The sequence below is a fragment of the Aphis gossypii genome, chromosome 1, assembly GCF_020184175.1.
Source record: "Aphis gossypii isolate Hap1 chromosome 1, ASM2018417v2, whole genome shotgun sequence".
Taxonomy (NCBI): Eukaryota; Metazoa; Arthropoda; class Insecta; order Hemiptera; family Aphididae; genus Aphis; species Aphis gossypii.
In genome coordinates this window covers 1602451-1626648 of record NC_065530.1, presented here as the reverse complement: position 1 = coordinate 1626648, position 24198 = coordinate 1602451, and the positions used below count along the sequence as shown (strand labels likewise).

At 25.8% G+C, this 24198-nt stretch overlaps 1 protein-coding gene and 1 long non-coding RNA gene across 3 annotated transcripts; one reads left to right on the top strand and one right to left on the bottom strand.

Moving 5' to 3' along the window:
• Positions 1–14606: 14606 nt before the first annotated feature.
• On the top strand, positions 14607–22183 carry LOC114120776 (uncharacterized). Its single transcript, XR_003592151.2, has 4 exons — positions 14607–14967; positions 17155–17409; positions 17482–17841; positions 21877–22183. It is a non-coding gene; the product is annotated as an uncharacterized LOC114120776 (long non-coding RNA).
• On the bottom strand, positions 17953–24150 carry LOC114120775 (NADH dehydrogenase [ubiquinone] 1 beta subcomplex subunit 7). 2 transcript variants are annotated; one of them, XM_027982799.2, is made up of 4 exons: positions 23908–24150; positions 23655–23823; positions 23130–23269; positions 17953–18092 (listed from the first exon to the last, which is right to left on the bottom strand). In XM_027982799.2, the coding sequence occupies exons 1-3, from the start codon at positions 24014–24016 to the stop codon at positions 23158–23160; spliced, it is 390 nt and encodes a 129-aa protein (XP_027838600.1). In that variant the 5' UTR covers positions 24017–24150; the 3' UTR covers positions 17953–18092; positions 23130–23157. The 2 variants fall into 2 exon arrangements, with proteins under 2 accessions (XP_027838600.1, XP_027838601.1); XM_027982800.2 differs by having other exon boundaries at positions 23155–23269.
• Between the last annotated feature and the right edge of the window lie 48 nt (positions 24151–24198).

Sequence of the window (24198 nt, the reverse complement as noted above, 5' to 3'; positions counted from 1 at the left end):
TTATTATTTAAAATTTGTATACCGTTTTAAATAAACGGATCATTTCCATCGCTATCAACGATACGGTAATGTAGATTTTTACGTAAGCTAATTATAAACTGATTTTTGTTAATACAACTTAATTTTTGATTATTGGTCAAAGAGATTGTTTTAATTTATCTGAGCCTCCTTTGCTCCTGAAATATATTCTCCATCCTTAATTTTGAATAATTTCAACACTAATAGTAGTAGGTATAGTACTTTTAAATTTTTAAGAACTTATTGATTTATAATAATGTAAATATGTAATTTTATGACTATGAAGTCGATTAAGTAAGTAAGAATATAAGATAATATAACATCATGAAAATATAGTACATTAATACCAAGTCTAAAACAAATTGTACATTTTTCTATAAACCGGTAACCTTGGATTGAGTGTTTTGTAGTATAATATAAAATTTATATACCTAATTGTAAAACTGTAAATGTTTTCTAAATTGTTTGAACTATTCTTTAACTGCTTTACAGTGGCGCAAATCTAGGGGAGCAGGGAGGACAACTGCCCCTCTTCATACTGTTATCTCACAATGTAAATTATATTTTCTATTTTTATTTGATACATTTTGTTAGTATTTATATATAAATGAGCACAGCGAAATATTTTTTTAATAGGTGGGTATTGAATACTTTTGTTTTGCCCCCCCCCCCATAATTTTAATTAGTTTGCGCTTCTGCTGCTTTACACTTTTCTGAAATTATGTAGGTATACCTACTCTGTAAACTTTCAAAACATATCATACATAGATACCTATATACTCTATAGTGTTAAGCACATTGCACATATAATTTTCAGTTTATTAAACATCCAGTTTATTCTTCATGATATCTATAATAAGTTCTTTAAATTATTGGTAGTAGTTACCAAGTAGGTATATCTTGTATTGAAATATTGACAGTTAGGTATAATCGATGGTTTATACAATACTAAATAATTAATATCAAAGGATATATTATTTTATCTTAATGCGTTAAGCTCTGCACGATTAAAGATATCTTTAATCGTGGTTAGGCTACTCCTTTTTTTATTTTTTACCTAAAATAGAATACTGACACTATCGTTTATCACTGACAAGAAATGTTTTATCAAAATCATATTTATGAAAGCATGTTTGGACAGACTAGACTAAGTAGTGTCTATAATATCATCGTGCTATTGATCAACAATAATCACAACTGATTGATTATCAAGCTCACTGCTAGCTCAATAAGATCCAAAAACATACTCATAAATACAGGATTATCATTTATTATTAAATATTCCATACTTCCGTAGTGACCTGTAGTAAGTTACTGGCTTATTGAAAGAGTTTCTGAGATAACTCATGAAACAGTTTTGGTACCTATAAATGCAGTTTAGTTTCTCTTCGTCAATTTGATTTTTTTTACTCGAAACTTATATAACACGACGAGTTAAGGTTAGGTTAGGCTAATTTTTATTCTGTAATTATTCTTAATTATTTTTGATAAATTCTGATAGCACCTACGTTTTAAACAGGTGAAAATACGTAAGTAGGTACCTACCAAATAAGAAAAACATTTTTATATGAAAATCGTGGTAAATTATAGCGTATTGACTATTGAGTATACGTTTAAAACGCAAAATTCCTTAAAGGCTATAACTTCGAAACTAAGTCCGAGGAGACAAATTCTTATTATACCAATGCTCTTAACTCGTTGAGTTACATAAGTTTCGATCAAAAAAAAATACCAAATTGGCGAGGGAGAACTAAATTGCATTTGTTCCTTATTTAAAATTACCTACCTAGGTAGTTTTATAATTTATGACTATTTATCATCTATAGACTATAACAATGATGGAACGTAACTGATTGTTTATACTATTATATAATAAATAATGATAATTTATGATAAATTTAATATTGGTTAAGATTTTTTGGCGAATGATTAAAAAAAAAACAAAAAAATTATGTAAGAATAATCTTTACCTTACATACAGATGTGGTCATGTGGATAATAAAATGGAATAAACTCAAACTTATTTTTTCTCCATAAATATTTTTATTAATATCTTGTGTTTAGTGATCAATTTATTATCATTACATTTATTAAAATAATTCATTGAAAGTTCAAAGTATTATAGTAGGTAATATAATTTATAAAATCGACCTACAATGAGAAAAATAGGTTTTTATTATACAATTATATTAAGTGAGAATAATAATTAAGAAACTATATTACGCGCTCATTTGCTTAATTTTGCTAATGACATACCCACCGATAAAGTATTTGTTAGTACTAAATTACCAGGTCTCATATTAATAGGTGATGACAATTTTTTAACACAAAAAATAATTAATTAAAAAAAAATTGCTTCATTTTTCATTAAAAGTAAATTTTCAGTCTTTTTTCAAATTTTATAATCTGCATTTTTATGATTTATAAAACATTTAAAATTCTGAACCCTATATTTTTAAACCATTGAGAGAAATATTTATATTTTATTTTTGCTAAATTTTGTTTTACATAAAATGATCGCATTGTTATGATATTATTCAGCTCTGCATTGGTTTTGTATACCTATATATTATAAACCCATAAAAGGGGTTCGACCTATATATGACACACTGCAGTGATTCTAATACCTAAAATCTAAATAAATAAATAGAAATTCAATTTACTCAATTTAATATGGGAAGTATCTATTTATAGAAAATTCATGCGCTACAATTCAATATATGTACTTACTTTATTTAATATTTTAAATTAAGTATTAATTATTATAAAGGTTAATTTGTTTATTTTTAATGCCACACTTATTTATTATTACTTATTTTTTAAAAATATTTATTATATTAATGGATAAAATATAGTTTAAATAATTTATTATTTATAGAATGAATTAACAATTTCATGCTTTATTAATTTGTTTCTCACCTTTCTTGAAAAATTTCTACCTGGTGAATTTGCCAAGTGCAGCGAATAACCCACTATCTATTGAAAATTACAAACATAAACAATCGAGACGTATGATTTGGTTTAGATTTGATATTATACTATACGTAATGTGTAAAGTCGTTTTTACAAAATAGTATTCAGATTAAACAGAATTCATATATTTATATATAATATGTATTAACATATTATTATCATCTATATATATATATATTAGAATAAGAATATATATATTCTGTTTCTGTATGTACTAATCCAAAATTGTCTTTGTTCAATAATAAATTGCCCATACATGTTCATTGTTCTCCAGATACATTAATTTTAAAAAGTGGCAAATTTGATTTGATTTGTATAATTTGAGGGACTTAAAGATTACCATATTCCAGTATTTTATAAGTGAGACTGCGGAGGATATAATATATATATCACAGCAGTTATAATGATTAAAAAGTTAAATTATTATTAAAAAATAAAAATTCATAAACATCAAAGACTTAACATTTTCTTAAAAATATTTATTTTTGAATTTTTTAAAGGCATGATAAAATTTTCAAAATATTTTCGCTCTCTTTAAGTTATTTAATATAGCTTTTTAAAATGTTTGGCTAATTTTTTTTTTACTAAAAATTAAATTACCTATCATAATTAATCTTCGTGAGTAAAAAAATTTAAAACTTTAAAATAACTTAGATAGGTAGGTACCTCACCTATAGGCTTATAAGCTGTTCTTACAGAAATAAAAAATATACCAAAATAAATGATTTTAATAAGTATTTGACGTTCAGATTTTGACAAAGTTAGTCAAAATTATCAAATTTTAAAAAATTGTTGTAGTTAAAATTTTGAAATTTTCATTAATTTTTTTTATGTATTTGTTTACAAAGCCAAATTTATGGAGATATTTCCTAGTCCGTGAACTTTTATAGTCACCGTAGTGTAATCTAAAAATAAATATGAAAAAATAGTTTTTTTTACTACTATACGTCAAAAAATAAAACTTTCAGTGAGGTTTTATGACAATGTAAATATAGTTTTTTAAATTAAAATTTTAAATAATAAATAGATAAAATACGTTAACAAATATTTTTCATTCCAGTGAAGCCGATATTTATTACATACTACACATTATGTTTATAAAATTTATTATTTTTTATTCTTGTGTATATTAATAATAAAAAAATAACTCAACAATAATGTATAATTATACGTATAATTTGATGTTTAATAAAGACATTATTGTCTCTGGAACTCAGTCACTTATAATTTTATGTTCGAATGAAATCCGGAAAATTCTTTATCTTATTAGCTTTTGCATTTTTTCCACTTTTCTAGTACCTATGCCGTTTCATCAAGGGAAAAAGCACCTACCAGACATGTAAAATCCTCTCTGATGTTCTACAAAAGTAAATGCTCTATTCGATGAAGGATGCAGACATAGTCATAATAATTACACCAACAGCTGAAAATATCATTGCGAAAATGCATATATGTGTGTTAGAAAATGTCAAAAATGCAACTGGGCGACACATAAAAAGAGTGGCTTTCAAGTATACACTGATGGCAGTGACATAGGGTGCGACCGTGATGTCGAAGAGGGGAGGTTTATATATATGTTTATAGTAGCTGCTGGATATACTTTGAACAAAAGAAATTTTTTTGTTCATTTTTGTTATATGCATCTCCCCACTACTTTTGTTCACGGTGCGCACTGTTCTACGCCAATTATTATTATTTTTCACCAAACTATAAGACAAAAGCCAACTCCCTCCGCCTTGTCGTTAGAACACACGTAAGGGATTTTTTTATACATCATAATGAGGAGCGTTTTTGTGCGTGCTTCAAGCACCCGCCACTTACGCGCCTGTCACCGCTCTATAGAGGCCTGCCACCATTGCCATCACCACCACTACAACTTCCAACATCACATGATCCATGCTATATATACCTATCTAACTATTTAGTATTTAATATAATGTACAATAATATATATAGCTGAGAAAAAAGGGGTGGAACACTATTTGTATAGAGAATCTATTGTTCAATGTTGGGTATAATTAACATTACGACAAAATCACGAAATATAGAAATTTGAGGAACCAATGATTTACTTCTTCTAATACCTATAGGCTATAGCGCAATTTTTAGAACCCATGGATTATTATAGGTAGTAAAGGTATTACAATACCGCAGTAGTTCCGTTTTACACCTGGTTTTTTTTAAATCCACGGGGCCGCCGCCTTATGTTCCTTCCTGTGAAAGACGTTATACATAAGGAAGAACCAAATAGAATGGGACCAGTTTTTAGCTAACATCTGCCCTCTTTTGTTCCACCATCATCGAATGTAATAAAATAAAAACTGGGGGTCTTTTCATTTTGGGGGGAAATGTCCAAGGGCTCTTGACATGCGTATTCTTTTCATAAATTGAGTGTCTAGAAAACAGAAATGTAACAGTAATTTTACTTTCTCGATCATCATTTCGGCTCTTAAGTTGTATGTACCTATATGGCTATGTGAATAAAAAATATAAGATATATAATATGTATACCTATAATAATTCGATTACATATAGCTAGTATAATATATATATATAGTATAAGCACTATAACTTAAATACAAATTCTTTAATTAAAACAAATTCGTTTAAAATTAGAATATCTTCCATATTATATACATATTTATTATTTATACATACAGCATTTACATAAATAATAATAGTGATTAAAAATAATACCTAGTTAAAAGTGTAAGTATAATATTCAATTGATTTTGTAATGCTAGGTATATAGTCGGTTTAATAATTACGATTGTATTATAATTTATAATACACACATACATTTTATATTTATTATAAAATATATAGAAGTAAATATAAAATATGTTATAAGCTTTGTGGTTTTTAGACTATATTATAATATATACACTCTTGTTTATTATAATGTAATAAAATATTTAATTAAAATTATACAAGAATTAGAAATAGACGATAAAGCGTGGTTTACAGTGTTTACACGATTGGTACTAGTTTAATAGTTTAATAGTGGGCTATAGTTTGTTAGCATATCCAATTAGACAATGCTTTCTTACTATCAGATAGTGAACTGCTTACTAGTCGCTACTAAACTAACATCGTATAAACTACGCTTAGAAAATAAATATTATGCTAATAAATTCCGTTAATATATATTGTAGTTATTATATAATTTTAGTAATAATTTTATACAAGTAAAGACGTACGCCGTTGTATTTAATAACTTTTAACGGAAATAAATAATTTTTCTTAACTACCACATAATAACAATTAACAATCATAATACAATTTATTAATGAATAACAAAAATTGTTTAAAGACAAATCATTGTTATATATCTAAATGTTTGAATATTATCAACATTCAAACTTAATAGATGAAATATATGTACGTGATTTTGCCAATTTTTTTTTTTTAATTTCAAAATATTAGGTACCTAGTATTATATTTTAAGTTATTTTGATAAAAATTAAAATAAAATAAACAATTTCAAATGCGTATAAATAACACAGATTAAATATTTCAAAATATACTTAAAATTATATTTTCTATAGAAAATTTTAATAGAATTATTTGTTAAACATTTTTATGGTGATTTGTTTTTTTAATAACATCAAAAAAACAAAATTAATTTTCTGTACATAGGATATAGGTATATTAGATGCTATTAGATAGATACTAAAAAATATTCACATGCGTTAGGTGATAATTTTTTTTATTTGAAAAAATTATTTAAAACCCTTCCACTTTGCTCCGAATCTAAAACGAAATCAAATTGGTCGAAAACTACGTGTTGCCTAAGTAATCTTGTTTTCGCACATTTTTTGTTTTAATAATTTGAAAAACTAGAAATTCACTATTTTTTACCTCCGCCTAAGCTCCTAACTAGGTACAATTACTAACAGAAACTATAATTATTGTTGGAGATTAAAAAGAATTTTAATTTTTATTTTTAAACACATTCAGAAAAATGAAAACCAATACATCCAAAATAATTTTGTTTAGAGTGAAAACATTTTTTTTTTTTTTTAATTATTTATTTATCAAAATTGTAGATTATATAATATTGTTAAACCTTATATTAACACCTAGTTATTTATTAGTGTTGTCAAATACAACTGTAAAACTGTACATATTATAATATAAATATAAATGTACATAGATATATGCCTTTGCGTTTTGTCTTCTTAATTCTTATAAATAAATAAAAATGCAAACACTACAAAAATTACACATAAATATCTTGAAATTTCACAGTAGATTTTTATATTTTATTAGTGGGTACGTCACTGTACGTGGTCTTAGAAATATAGACCTCGATTTTAAAGTGTTTCACACGATTGATACAAGAATATTGCACAATCCATTAATGTGACTTTTATAAACATGTTGATTGTTTAATAATGATACCTATTTACAAGTTATTAATTATAATATATTAATTTAATAAAGATTTTAGTTTAAGTTTTTGATAACTTTATACAAAATTAGAAACTGATTCTTAGATTCTAATTCTATAATTCTAGTACGCGTAACTATGAAACTATACATTTTAACAATATGGATAGAGCCAGATAGGTATCACTATAAAAGTATTTTTTAATGTTAAATGTCCTAAATATTGTAATGTATATGTTATTGAAATACGATACTATACATAATAATAATAATTCGCATTCTATTCTTCCATCATCACAGTTCCACAATTTCACGTGTTATATTTCAGTAAAAATTAGAAGATGACAACTTGTAAATAAATATGTTTGTATAAATATACATAATATAATATAACAGAGCGTATATTATATATTTATTTAATAGTCACATAGGTACTAGTACTTATAGATTATAACTAAAACTTTGTAGTTAAGAGAATACCACAACCGACAAGTGCAAGGGAACATACAGCCATTACACAGTGTCAATTTTTATAGCAGTGAACACGTTTAGCTTCATTATTTTTAATATTAGTGAGAATTAATCTATTATCAAACTTAAAGGTAATAATACTATTTGTGTTTGTACGTTGGATTTTTACACTATATTTAATTTTTTAAGTAAGTTCTGAACATTTTTATGTAACTATATATAATTAACATAATCAAAAATGTATAACTCAATTAAAAATTTAAATAATTGAAACCTAACCTAGCCTAACTAGTTAGGTCAATCAATTCACTCTAATAATAATCTAACTAACAAAGTTAAATGTGAACAGCTGGGCGTATATTTGGAAGTTGTGTATTTGTAAAAGACGGAGACAATCAATATTCTCTAAATTATTTTCGTTCAATTTTAAATGCATTTTTTTTCAATTTTTATTTACTTTATATAGGTACTGTATATTTTGATTAGTAAAGGAAAAACACTATACATAATTTGTATAATTAAAGATAAATATTACTAGTAAACGGTATACTAAAATACAGAATATGGAGAGTGTGCTGCAGCTATATACGCTTATTATGCTATTTAGACATTAAACAAATATCTGTAGACTGTAGTATTATATATTATAATCTTTCTCTACACGTCATATTTTAATTACTAAAACTAAGACTAATCACTGAGTATATAGAGATATTATTACCCAAGCAAGATTTGATATGAATATTAAATACCATTTATGAGTTCAAAATTATAATAAAATATATACATTGTAGATATAAGTACGTGTATGAATATAAATCAAAAATAAATACAGCTTATTTATATTATTATGTCGATTAGATAAAAAAACGCTGATTAAAAAAACATAATTGCAAGGTTAAAGGCTTAGATCATATTATACGATCTAAGGTTAAAGGTAATAGGTAAATAGCTAACATGGAATAATAAAATAAAAAATGTATAGGTATATCTATATACAGGCAATAGATACTATATTATTGAGCAATGAGTATATTATAATATTATGGTAATACGTGAAAAAAGTGTTTATGAGAGTATAATATAAAACTAAGATTCACAGGAAATAGCCGTGTACAGTAGTAAATACTATAATATACTTATAAACTGGTTCAAATTTCAAATAATTGCTCTGCTGTAATGTACCTTGAGATTAAATACCTAACTCGCTGTAATGTATGTGTAAAATTTTAATTCAATGATCATTGTAAATGAAAAACGATTTTGATTGAAGACGGTGATCGGTGACAGACGACAGTCTATCAGTTTATTAGTCTCTAAAACTAAATATATTTTGTGATATATTTATATTATCGTTCAAGTAATTTGTTTTACTATTAGCATTATCTACATTAATTATAAATAGTATTTAGTAAGTTAAATAAATTTTTGTCGAAAACATGGCTTTTTAAATAAGTGCGTATAAAAATAGTGATTAATAATAGGAATATGTTCAAGTACCCATATGAATAACATTTTAACACTACTCAGCATTTAAAAAGATCATTTTTATTTTCAAATATTTTGTAAAATATAAATTATGTTTTACTTTGTATATTATTATTGTCGAGGATTTTAAACCTTGAAAATAGATGAAAAATTTCTGTTTCCCAATAGAATGATCCTATTAAGTTTTAAATTATTTATTTATTTTATAATACCTATTGTGTTTTCTAAGTTCATGAAAATGAAAAATAATTAAAATACAGGATTTAACATATAAAGTCATTTTAAATGGTTAAACTTCCGGAACACACAAGTACCGAATTAATTTAAACGGATAATGTAAATTATATATGTGCTATATAAGTATATAACATATACGGTTAGCTGTGGGAAGGGAGGGGGCTTAAGTATATATAATAATATAATATATCTGTATGTATATACATAAAGACGTCGTTGGTTAAGAGATTTAACTGCTACAAGATTGCGAACTGCAAACATACAAAGAAACAAAGAAATTTGCGCGGTAGAAGCTGTGGATTGATCGCAACATTTAAGAAAAAAGAGAAACAGAAATAAAGCCGTGGTAGACGTCCCAACCTATAGCTATATGTAATATGTAATATAAAGGTTGATTTATCAAACATGCTCACCCTTTTTTTTTTTTATAACATAGCTACCTATTCAAAATCTAATTTTTTAGTATACTTAAAGATTATAATTTCAAATTCATGCGAGATTTTTTAAGTACTCAGAATGTTACGCGGAAATACAAACTTCTATTTTTCAAATGACACCACCCCGCTTTTATTCTAAATTATTTAGCGAATAATTTTTCTGAACATTTAAATCAAAATTTAAACGAGTAGTTTTTCAGTTATATTTAACTTGAATGCGTACTAAACATAATAAGTAATAGGTCCATGATATATTGGATTTGAAAAATTAATTAGCTGGTAATCAATATTTTTATTTTAAAAATAGTTAAAATATAATAAATAGCAAATTGGATATTATTTATAATTTGTATATTTTTAAGGGCTTTTATCCTTATTATAAATATTTTGTTATCCGAAAAACTGTTCATTCGAATTTTGAAATAAAGCAAATAAATAAAGGGTTTCTCACTTGAATAACAAAAGTTTGTACCAATACGCTTTTATAGAACAAATTAACTCAAGAGTTTAAAAATATATAAATCTGTAAGTATACTTAAAAATTCCGAAAAATCAGAATTTTAATTAATTATCTATATAAAATAAAAAAAATCTAGGATGAGTTTGCTTGATGAATTACTCTGTATATTGTACATTAACACAACCGCATTGCAGAAATATAGAATAATATGATGAATAAATGGTAAATGCCTGTTTTTGTGAGTACCTACATTAATCGACTGTAAAATAATACAAATTAATGGCTCTAAAAAAAAAAAAAAAAAACATAATAATTATATAAGGCTGCGATTATTAAGAAAAATATATTATTTTTAGCTTATTGTAAAACATAGCTTCTTTAACACAAAGTTTGAATTAAGTACTGATGAATTCAATTTTTAAACTTTTTTTTATTGCACTTTTGATTTATATAAGGTCTGTTTTGGTCTTTTTTAGGTCATTATTTTTAATTTTTTTATTACTTTGTTTGATATTTTTAATAGTATTCATCAGTTTAAATTTTTTACTCACGTTTTATGAATTATTTTTTAATTTCCATCTTACAAACATTTTACACGCTATCCACGGACGTCATATAGGTACACCTATATATGGCTATATACTTAATTAATAATATAGTCTTTATTCTTTAAATAAAATATTATTTACTTGAATACTTGTTATACATTTTTATTATTTATTTTAAAATACGTATAATGGTTCATAGTTTCATATTATGTATACTTAATACGGTGCATTTTGATTGTACCTAAACTGTATTTTTAAGTTTTTTAATGCATTAAATTTACAGCCCTTGAAAATTATAGGCGATTTTTTACTACTCTTGCAGATGTATACACGGAAAAAAATAAATAGTTACAGTTACCATTTAAATAGTTACCTCAACCATAAACCATGGTAGCTATACAGACTATCATTCTACATGGTTGGGAGACCTATAATCTCCTATAGTTGATATCACTGTGTTCAGTGTTGGAACAACCATTTTATATGGTTGAAAATGATCGACATTAAATAGCTACAATAACATAACGTTATAGTTATAATAATCTTAATTATTAGATATAAAATATTTTTTCTTACTTACAATAGTAGTACAATCAACTGCTCAATATAGTTGCTTCAACATATAAGTTTGGTTGCTTAGACCTAATTATATTATACGTCAATTAAAATACCTATATTGGCTACACTTATTTAGGTAATATGACAGTCATAGATAACTTGTGTTTAAAAAACTTGTGAAATAAAATGATGGGGACCACCTTGCAGATCTGATTACATCGTTACCTTAGGATCTTCGTCGCAATTTCGCCACCCAAATTTGAAATAATAAACATAGGTAATCTAATATATAATATAATATAGATTATGTACAAGTATAATAACATTAATAAATAATAACTGTCTGTATTGTAATATGAAATCATATCTCGAGTTAAATATCCATATAATCTTTAAGAAGAATAACTTCCTTTACCATATACTCGTATTTTTTAATGAATTTTCTCAGTTTTTTTCACTTCATTTTTCCGGAACTATGAACTGTTTTTTTCTTGCTGATTACATATAACTATATAAGTATTAAATACAATTATATAATATGTATAATTTTTGCCTATATATTATAGCTGTATTGCCTGTATGGCTGTATTATACATTTACATATACTAATTACTAATAAAAAAAGGTTATATTTTAATAAATGAATGATTAGTAAATCCTATAAAATTTTGTTTTCTTAAAATTTTGAAATTGTGTATTTAAACCATAAGACGTCATACTCCGCGCATTATGTGATTGTGGTGGTAGCGTCTATATGAATAGCATAGCACAGTTAATGCATAATAGTATACATTTTACGCCATTTAACCCATTTTATTTTATTTTTTTTAAATTACAATAACTTTACATTAAATTAAATAGTTAGGATATTACTTAGAGCTCTACGAATAATTTGTTCAGTGGCGTAAATAGGAATTAATTTCGGGGGAGGTTAAAAAAAATGTATGATAATATTATATATAATATTATAACAATCAAAATCAATGCCCACACCAACTATACATTTCAGGGTGGTTTGAACCCCTAAAAACCCCCTTTATATACGTCACTGAATTTGATAAATATTTTTATTTGAAAAAAAATTACGGACATTTAAAAATTTTAAAATTCTTATAATTTATAAGTTAAAATATTAAATACACGTATATAAATAAGTTATACATTTACTTCAAAATAAAATTATCTCAAAAGCCTATGGAATATGGAGGGCCTTAAAAATATTTTTACCTTCAACTGTGATAATAGGTCATTTAAATAAAATATTAAAAACAATAGCGTAAAATATATTATATTCCAAAATTCTGAATGTACAATTTACCATTTAGTTGCATGTGCATTACTAAGATAGAGTCAATAACACTTGTAGGTACTATAAAAACGTCATCTTAAAATATATTTATAAAAATAAATTACTAATATACTATTTTATAATTAGGAATTTAAAATTATAATATGTAAAGACCTTCCCCCCATGAATTACGAATAGGTCTAGAATCTAGATGGATATACCTATAGTGGAAACCGACGGACGCCGCTGCAGCAGCAATGATGAGAAGTTTATGTAACATATATAGTACATACATATGTACCTACGTAAATAATAATACTTTAATATATATAATTTATATAAGCAGGCAAAAGGTTAGTGGTGATACGGGGTGCTCGGTGCTGCTATTTTACCGGTTCAATTTTTTTTCAACTAACTCTCTGTCGCCCTTCCACACCCCTTTTTGGCTTCTCGTGCGAGTGAACTCCGAAACACTATACACGCGCGTCACTATACAGTGTATTATTATATAGCTGCGAATATCCCCACCACCAACGACGACTCTGGAACGCACTGCAAACAAAAGGTTTGCCAAAAGGGATCTCGGCACACACATATAATACTCTCCCCCATAACAATAATAATAATAATAATAATAATAATAATAATATATATTGTGTAATATGCGCGCGCGCGGACCCGTGTGTAAGCGGCGTACGATTTTTCGGCGGGTTCTCATATACAGGGTGATCAACCGTGCAAGCTCATCACGCCTTTCTTCTTTTAATAACGTATTAATTCAAATTCGGTTTTGATTGGAATTTTCGAATATACTTAATACTTTTAGCCTATAAGCTACATTTTTAAATACTCAGATTTTTCGTAACATATTAAAAATGTCCTGTGGCGATACAATCTTCTGTTTGTTTTTCAAATGAAAACCTCTTTTTTTTAAAACTGTAAGTTATAAAAAATATACTCTTTTGAAAACTTTGATGTACCTCTGAATCAAAATTTAAGCAAATATAGTTTCTGAACTATTAAAATATGCATAATAAAAACCTTAAAAATGTTTACAAAAATATAAAATGTATGTAATACTTAATCTTATACTTTCTCCCATTTTCATGGACTACAATCCTATTATTAGTGTAGAATATATAATAACTCAAAAACTACTTATTCAAATTTCAATTTAGAAACATTGAAATTTCTAAAAAAAACATCATCTGCTATCTTTACATTAAAAACGGTGGTTAAGCTCATTTTAAAAACAAATACACGCAGGGCACTTTTTAATTGTAGTGTAAAAATCTAATTACAGTTTCTCCATTTTTAAATATTGCAAATATTATTATTAAATTGTCATTTTAAATCTAACTTAACTTATATGGCAATATATTATGGAAATATGTCATATGTTATAATCTGATGGCTAATAACCTTTGCTGTTGAAGTCTTAATCATCAAATAAAAAAATGAAAATCCAAGTACCTAATTAAGATTATGGTTTTTTTGCATACTTCGAAAACAGGAATATGAATAAATGCATTATTTAAGTAAAAAAGGGGTGAGCAATGAGTATGCTTGATGAATCAACCTGTATAATATATGATATGCGTGCGATCGCATATTTCAGTGTGTGCATGTGTGTGCGCGCGCAAAGAACAAGAAGCGATGGATAAATAATAATAATAATAATGAAATGATGATGAAAAAAATAATCGACATTATTTTCCCGCCAGTCGATTGTCGCCGTTGCCCGTTGGTCCGAAACTCCCACCGAAATGCGTCAGTCGCCGGGCGCGCTCCGGCGGGTGTGTGGGTTCATTCATCAGGCACCCGGCACCGATCGGGCGAGTCGTCCGGCGGCGGCGTGTGCTGAAGGAAAAGCGAGCGAGAAAAAAAAAAAGAAGAGAAAAAACCTTAAAAACCGATCGCGCGTGAGTGTGCGCGCGCCCGCGGTGGTGCTGTTCAGTCGTAGTCCGATCGTTTCGTTGTTGCCGTCGTCTATCGTTTTACTCTCCCTCGATTCATTCGTTCCCGACGGCGTTGTCGTTAGTGGCGGCGTTTACACCCCCGAAGAAAGACGGCCTAAGGATATCGCGCTTATCACTGGTAATATTAAAATAATATATAAATAGATTTCTTATAATACATTCATGATACAATATAAATACATAAAATATTGAATGTGTAATAGTATGTACTAATAATATAATATATGATTGCGAATTTATATACCATTACCAATTCGAACTAAAAACTATACGATATCGTAATTATTTTATTAATAAAATTTATATCATCCATGTTATACTGCGTAGTTTAATAGGTAATAGTATTATTTAGTTTATTATAGCTTGAATTCATATTATTATGGTACGTATGTATATTTCCCTGGTAAATATTATATTTTAATACTATAAGGTGGTAAGTAGAGTCTGCCTCTGAACGGCGCTGTACATGCAACAACAACGACAACAATAGTAATAATAATAATAATAATAATAATGGCCCGATGCTCCGGTGGAATGCTGTGGATTATAAAAAAAAACCCACAGGGGGTGGGTTCGTAAATTGCGTACATATATACCTACAATAATAATATAAGGGAAGTCGCGAGAGCACCGCAGTTTGTGATGTGTGTACCTTATTATAGTTCTACCTGCGGAGCGAAGTGGAGCAATGTATTATATTATTATTTTGTACCTGAGCGCAGCATATAAGGTTTTATTATTATTATTATTATTTTTAAGCTATAATTTAGTTTTTCCTAGTGTAGAGTGTAATGATATGATTAAAAATGTTAAATTAATAGAAAAGAGACAATTATTTACAGTAAGTGTCAAAATATTTTATTCATATAAATATATATATTCACGTCTCGTAAAAACAAAAAAGTCAAATTTTAACAACGTGCTTTGTAGCTGAGATTTTATTTAAATTTTTTACACGACGAGAGGTAAAAAAAAAAAATTTTAAATTAAACAGTATTTTAAAATGAATCTTAGTTATATTATCGTAAAAGTTTGTGTTCGGTTCACAAAATTGACGAAATCGCCTTAAATATCTGGATCTATACATAGAATGAAAAAATTACATTCAAATACGAAAATACATTAATTTAAAATTTCATATTATGAATATTGTACTAAGAAAACTGTCTTATATTCACCAAAGAAAATCCCTATAATAATAATAATTAAATACATACTTGTTGTTTAGAATTTCAGATAATTATTGAAAAAAACTAAAATAAACTACGAAAATTTTTTGTTTTATATTTATTAATAGAATATTTTTAAATTTTAACGTATAGGCCAAATTTACGTGATACAAAAAATCTAATCTAATCATTTTAACTTTTTTAAATAAACGATTAAGATTGGCCACGGACTAAGACATAGGTAAGGTATATCTTAGTCCGTGATGTTCGCTAATGTTATTTAGGAGTTGCCATAAAATTAAACTATCATTGTCATCACTGTAAAATTGCATTATAGTTTTTGTTTCAACAAATCGTACTACGATTATTCCACAGAATAAAGTTGTTTAAACAAAAACGACTAGTCATGGTATGCCAAAATACATAGGTGCATATTGAAATATATAAATGTATATCGATATTAGTCGTAAAATAAGTTCCGATGGCCTTGAAAAATTTCAGTGGACATAATTGGTTTAATGGTGTTTTGTGTATATTAGGTTATAAGGTCATAGTAAATGTATATGAATATATATTTATGATCAAGCCCATTGGAAATAGGAAAATTTGGCAATTTTCGTACAAAATATAGATATATACATAAGTACTTACAAAATATGACATACATGCGTTACATCAAACATTTTTTTTATATAAACGATGACAAATAGTAGGTTATTGTCTCTTGGTTAATCGTGTGCGCCATGAGTTTTACGTCTACACAAAATATACCCGTGTCGTGTTATATTATTTAATTTTGTCAATAGTACTATAATTCAAATCAAATCAATTATATCGTCATCATAACTACATTCAATTTTGATACGGAGTGTACAATATTAAAAGATTTACTAATTCATTTTATTTATCTAAAGATAAATAGCTGATAGTAAATGTTTTTTATAAAATTAATTTAACAGTTGATATATACTGACTTATGAAATAAAACTCTATATTATACGTTGATTATTAAATCGAATACCTACCAATTTTCTTTTTAAATTTTTTTTTTAACAAAGAAATAGAAAATAATAATATTTTATTAATCTGTTTTAAATAGTTCCAAGGCTATTATATTAATATATTATATTTTACAGTTAGACGAATTGCCTATCACTAGATGGGAACAATGAAAACAACAAGCGTTCAGTTAAAAATTTTCGCTAGATTTAACTAAAACAAAAAAGAAAGAAAAACGAGTTTTATTCATTGACCAACACACGAAGCCTTATAATATTGTTACCAGACACCGGTAGTATGAGACTGTAAGCCACCAGGTATCGGGTTTCGACAGTCGTCTTGCATTACCACGTGTTCCCACCCATCAACCCTGAGGAAATTGTACTCGCATGGTAAGTTCTAAGGACAGATATTTTAAAACAATAATAATACCCAAGAATATAATATGATTTTTATGAATCAAGGGAATGGAAACAAATGAGTACCTGCCTACTGTTATATTTTATGCAACGTCGCTGCTGCACACCTTTTCCCTCTATATGCGATAATAGGATAGATCATCATAGAACAAAACTATTTTGCGTATATAAGTCAAAGGATTCCCGACGGACAAGCACAGTATTCACAACACTCTTCTTTTGGATGTATCAAAGTGTATCCATACATAGTATATAAAACGAGAGCTGTGTATTCGGATTGTTAAACGTCAGTGAATACTGGTTTCGTAGTGGTGCATAGAAGTAATTTTTGAACTAGTCTAGCACCATTTGAAACCAGTACTTATTGATGTGACGTCTTCAGAAGATCTTATTCATTTAGTAGAGGTACCTATTAAGCTATATAATTTGTATTATTTTTTTTTTTTTTATATACATATATATTTTACTGTCATTTGTTTATTTTTCATGGTGAAATTAAAAATTAAGTAGTACATATTTCATTTATATCAATACAAAGTGAGTTTTATTTATTATTTTATATAACATATAATCAGAACAAAATATCTATACCACATTCTAAAGATTCATATTGCTCATATATTTGCATGTGTTTCTTCATAATATTCAATATTTCTCTGGAAAAAAAAAGTTATAACAAATATTATAGTGTATTGTGTAATCTTCAATATGTTTGGTTATTAAGTACGAAATTAACGAAATTAATTATGATCACTTATGTTATAATTTTCTACTGTAAATTATTAATTTGTTAAAATACATTTTATATTTTTTTTTAGATGTGTAAAATATTTTATTTAATTTACATGACTTTTTTGTCATACTTGCATAATTGTTTATTAAATTATCTATATCTTAAATAATAAATTAAATATATAATTATTCTTCAAACTAATAGGAAGTTTTTATTTTTATTAAACCTATTAATAAGAAAATTATTAGACTTTGAAGGGGTATTTCTTGTTTAGGTACTTAATCATCAGATTATCTTAAACTCATGATATTATATAGTAAAAAAAAAGTTTTTGTAAAAAAATATTTTTAGTTAAATTTAATAATTTCTTATAAATTATAAAATGTTTATTATCTTAAAAATAAATCAATACCATTAGTTGTTAAAAACCGTAATAACTTAAATTATTTAAAGTAAAAATTTGTTTTAATATGAAAATAAAAGCGGGTAAGTGGGTACCGCTCTGCTGTACAGGTGCCGTGTGGATCACTATTATATATTATAGGAGTGTTAAATTTGAACCTAATGAATAATGATAGTTATCTTTGTATACGAAAAACGATTCTGAACGAAGATGATTTGTCAGCCTAGGATAAAATTTCCAGTGGTTGGTGAAAAAGGTGGTTTATTATGTTTTAATGGCCTGAATATACCAAAATTTAAGTTCTTTTATAATTATTATAAGCTAAACTTATGAAAAATCTTGTATTACATTTTCAACTCTTAACTACTTATGCAACATTTTTTATGAATTATACCTACAAAATAATTTGCAAATATTCATGATTTTGATGAATTTTTGTCAATATTTGAACTTCAAATGCTAATAAAAAAAAATTGTACCTATGTATTCTTATAATTATTTATTGTTGAATTACTATAAGACTAACTAAAGAGGAATAGTGTACTAACTTTGTATTATAATGATCAATCACAAAAGAAGATTGTTGATTGTGTGCACTATAAGAGTAACTTATGAGAAATTTTGTATTAAATTTTCAAATATTTTTATTGGACCAAAAAAATTGAAAATTTCAGTTGTATATAAATAAATCAAAAAAAGTCAACATATTTTGAAAATTAAATCATGTAAAAAAAAAATGCCAATCTAAATAACTGGTGAAATTTTTGAATAATAACAAATATTTGAAATCGTTTGAGAATAAATCGTTATCGTTACGATATTTCGTAAAAATTTAAAATTCAAACGCACTTAAAATTTTTCCTATAATGATGCTTCGAGTTTTCTCTATAGGTAGATACTTAAAAGAAAACTTATTGAAAACTTAGTGTTGTATTTTTAATGCTTAGTTATTAACGCGAAAATTTTTATGATTTTTCAACTTCTAAATTACTAGCAAATTTTTGCGTTTTCGACAGATTACGTAAAAATTTGAACTATAAATGCTTATAAAAAAAATTGTGACTAACGATTTTTAATTTTTTTTAGCTAGAATAAGAAAAACTCATAATGAACCTTGTATTAAATTTTAAAGTTTTTTTGGTAATCCAAAATTTTTTTATCGACATTTCAAAAAAAAAATCTCATAAAAATAGAAAATTTCAGTGGTCTATAAATAACTCAAAAAAGTCAAAATTTTTTGAAAATTTAACTGTATATAGATAATACTAACATAACCATATAGTGTAAATTTAAATTATTTACAGTGATTAGTTTTTGAATTACAACCATATAAAAAAATCGATTTAGTCGAAAACTGGTTTTGCGTAAAAATTCCCGTTTTACCGTCACTTTTTTTGTGTTTTTCTCGATTTTTTTGAAAACTGTTGGAAAATGTTTACTTTTGACCTGTATAATGCACCAAGGATATTAACTTTTCCATCGGAAACCACTCCTAAAGCTAGAAATTGAAGCATTATTTCGACTAGTTATGCTGTACACAGACACAAAAAAAAAACACACATCATTGTAAAATCAATAGGCACATTCATCACTTCGTTCAAAATCTAAAACTATTTATAACATATAATTTGATTTTGTGTTGTACCTATAATAGACTATAATCAAACATTTAAAATGCAATTTTTTATAAATTCATATACAGTAGGACCTCGATAACTCGAACCTCTATAAGTCAAATTCTCGATAACTATATTTTTCACCCTCCAAGGTGAACAACACCCTAATTCGAGTTATCAAGGATCCACTGTATATTTTTATTTTTAAATGTTTTATAACATGTTTATAAAATAACTACATTAAAGAATTGAACTATTTAACTTGGAAAAATAAATGAATCTAATAGATATGTAAAAATATTTAAAATTAAATAGTTTATACAGTATAATTTTTTAAAACAATTTTAATTTATGCAAATATTCTATTTATTAGAAAAAGATTTTATAAGTATAAAGTAAAGTTACTGATGCATAAATAATAATAACTATGATTCAAACTTTGCTCAGAATATTTTTTTAAAGTGATCAATAGTTTATTTATAATTTATTAACACAAATCTTGTGTCGAGGTGAGCAAAATGTGAAGAATGCATAATAGTATTCAGCTTTTTTATTTTATGTTTAGTAACAAATTTCAAAATATTTAAATAATTAGTGGGTATGATGGACTTGAAAAAAAAATGTAAAATTGTTATAATAATAATAAATATTGAAATTTAAAACTAACTCTTTTAAATATATAACAGTTTATAAGATAATATTAGTCATAATAACTCAATAATATGATTATAATACAAATGTGATATTATAAAACAAAAATAGGAAGTAGACATTTGATAAAGATAGCATTTTAATATTGGAACATAAAACAGAATGTAATTCAGAAGTTTTGTGTTGACTTAAATCAACTTTCTAAGTAATATTGTTTGTCTTTTAAAGACCCAATTCCATAATATTTATTTATATTTAAAACCAATTTAATTTATACATACAGTGTAATGCAATAATTTAATCTCAGGAAGGTAAACATTTGGAAATTGCATTAAATTATAATTTTAATGATAAACTTATCATATTATCATCATACATATTATATTATCTAATTTTGTTGACTTTGTAATCTGATTTTTTGATAATTATTGCTGAACAAATTCAACAATTTTGTCTTTAATTTTATAAATTCATACTTCTGTATCACTTTGGAAAATTCTATGTAAAAATGATTAAAATTGCATTTTAAGATCAAGGATTACGTAATAAATTTATAAATATCATAGGTACTACCAAACAACAAAATTTATCAGACTGAAATAATATAATAAAAAAAAAATTGTTAATCTACCGCATTATAAAATAATAATAGTAAATATTCCAGTTTTAGCAGTTTTTAAGTTTCTATTAATTACACAATGTTAAATGTTTGAGAAAAACTAAATTGTTTATCTATTAATGATAAAAAGACATTTGTTTTACGTTATTGATATTTTATTAAAATGTAGTTTTCAAAGAATCATGTACATTTTAATTAACTACAACTATTTATAATAAATAATGATGAATGCCTAAACACATTGACTGTGTACTGATGCCATTTGGTGTCCAATATATATTTAAAATAAATGGTGTTAATTCTCTATACGTTACTTAATATTATTTTATTATTTTTTAGCGTCATTAAACGCATGTTTTAAAATATGTATTTATAAGCTGTTTGAACGTATACAAACAATTTTTTATGTTATTTTTAGAAAAGTGACATACACGTTGGATGAAGACTGCAAAAAGACAAATGCAGTCATGTGTTAATAAACAGTAAGCAAAGGAATTTAATTTTCATAAGACACAAAACAGTAAATAAACAGCAAAATGCACATGCTTTGAAGAAAAATAAATGCCTTGATATTTAAATGTTGTTTTCACATATAAATTTTGCTACTTTAAACATTACAGATTTTAATCCAACAGTAAATTGATTGATTAAACAGTAACACAAAAAAAAAGAATATTTTATTAAAAAAAACTGAAAGAATATATAAATAGTTAAACATGGGTTGAAATATTTTTCACAACATACCTATTTTTCCTTATTATAATGAAAATTACGATACTTGTGCATTATCGCGACTACCATATATTATGGATTTTAGCGACGCCGTGTCCCAATTTAATCTTGCATTTTGCAAGTGAATTCTATTTCTAGTTTTAGGGGCCAGCGTTGCCAATCGCTTGCTCGAACATTCAAAACGAAAATATCCCTCAATTTGCTAGGCAACACCACCTAAGGTAGGTCACAGGGTTAAAAAAAAACAATGCCCATGGCCTATAATTTTGCCAACAACATTATCAATAAATACATTGGCATTAGCTTTGGATAGTTTTGTATTATTATAAACATATTAAAAAACATGTATTGCACGCTATGCATTCGACCTCAATTAATACTTTAAGGTAGTCGCGTTCATCATTGCAGTAGTCACAATAACACACAATTATCAAAATTACATTTGACGCTGATAATTTTATTTTATATTTTAGACTACAACCTACTTCAATATTTTACTTAAACGGAACTACTTTTAGCTAGAAAATTCGCCAAATAAAAGTTTGGCAATAAAATTTATCAGTTTGAAATATAGCATCTAATAATATCTATCCTAAATTATTTAATTATGCATAAAACGAATAAAACCTTTCATAAAATAATAAAAATATGAACTTTGTGACATTTAAAAACTAATTTTTGTTACAGAAAAATTACTAAATTCATTTAACTACATAAAACAAAAATAATTAAACTATGTAGGTGTATAACTAAATAAAATACAAAAATGTTTAAAAAGTATTGATATAATTTTATTATGAAACAAATTAAATATCGAACACTACATTTAAATATTTTTTCAATCACATTTTAATCAGATATATGAGTTAAAATAAACACTTAAATCTAACAAAATGTAACTATAATCACTGTATTCTAAATAGAAATTATTATAATTACCTAAATTATTAAATGATATTAATACCATTTAAGCACTGATTGTGCCTTCTTCTGCGTTTGGTGCACCTCCTTGTCTCAATTGATGTCTTCTTTGTAATAATCGCTTTTCTCTTTCATAGTCCTTCATACGATCCAAATAACTAAAATTTATAATTAAAAACACTTAATAGTTATGTTAAAATTTCCACAGGAATATATTCAAAAGCAATATAGAATATTATACATATATATATATATATATATATATAATTATAATTTTGTTACAAAAGTAAAAGGGTCAAGCAACAATCTTGTACAATTGCTATCAAAATGAAACAATATTTCATCAGCTTGTTTATTTTATAAGTGACACAAAAATTGACTAAGTTACATATAAATTATACAGGTCCAGACTTATAATATGTATAATCTGTATAATCATGATAGTAAATAACTTGATGAATAAGTTAAGGACAAAATAGAATAATGCATGCTCGAATTTTATAAGTCTGTCGAAAACCTGCAACTCTATAAAGTATGACTTACTCGTGATATTGGCATTCGTAATATTCTTCTCTTTCATGATGACAATGGTGATTGAATGGAAAGTGATCCCTGATACAACCTCTTAAATTCAATAACATGTGTGTACAAAAGTCTCTGGCATCCAACGGAACTTTAGCAGATTCCATTTCTGCCAGTGAAGCAATCATTTCTAAAGAAGAATTTAGTTCAAAATTTAATACATTGTATAATGCACAATGAAACTTAAATCGTCAACGTGTGGTTGATACATTACTTTTCTCTCGTCTTTCTGTCGTAAAACCAAAGTGAGGTTCAAACTGAGATGGTTTGTCTCGTAACGGGGTCGTCTCTGGAGCGACATATTCCGACCAAGTGTGTCCCATATTGACAATATCGCCAAACGTTGATCTACAAATATAGTTATAGTTGATGAAAAATTATAAAATTAATTATTTGTATTTTACAACAATTATAGTAATAATATATTGTAACTTTGAAGTACAACGAATGTTAAAAAATAGAAAGATAAGAAATTATCTTTGATAAAAATCATGAAATAAAAAGC

Excerpts from the sequence above, each read along its gene's own strand:
- LOC114120775 (XM_027982799.2), bottom strand. The coding sequence starts at position 24,016 with ATGGGACACACTTGGTCGGAATATGTCGCTCCAGAGACGACCCCGTTA. Across the intron at positions 23,824-23,907 it reads GACAGAAAGACGAGAGAAAA|AAATGATTGCTTCACTGGCA; the intron begins GTAATGTATCAA and ends ATTCTTCTTTAG. Across the intron at positions 23,270-23,654 it reads TACGAATGCCAATATCACGA|TTATTTGGATCGTATGAAGG; the intron begins GTAAGTCATACT and ends TATAAATTTTAG.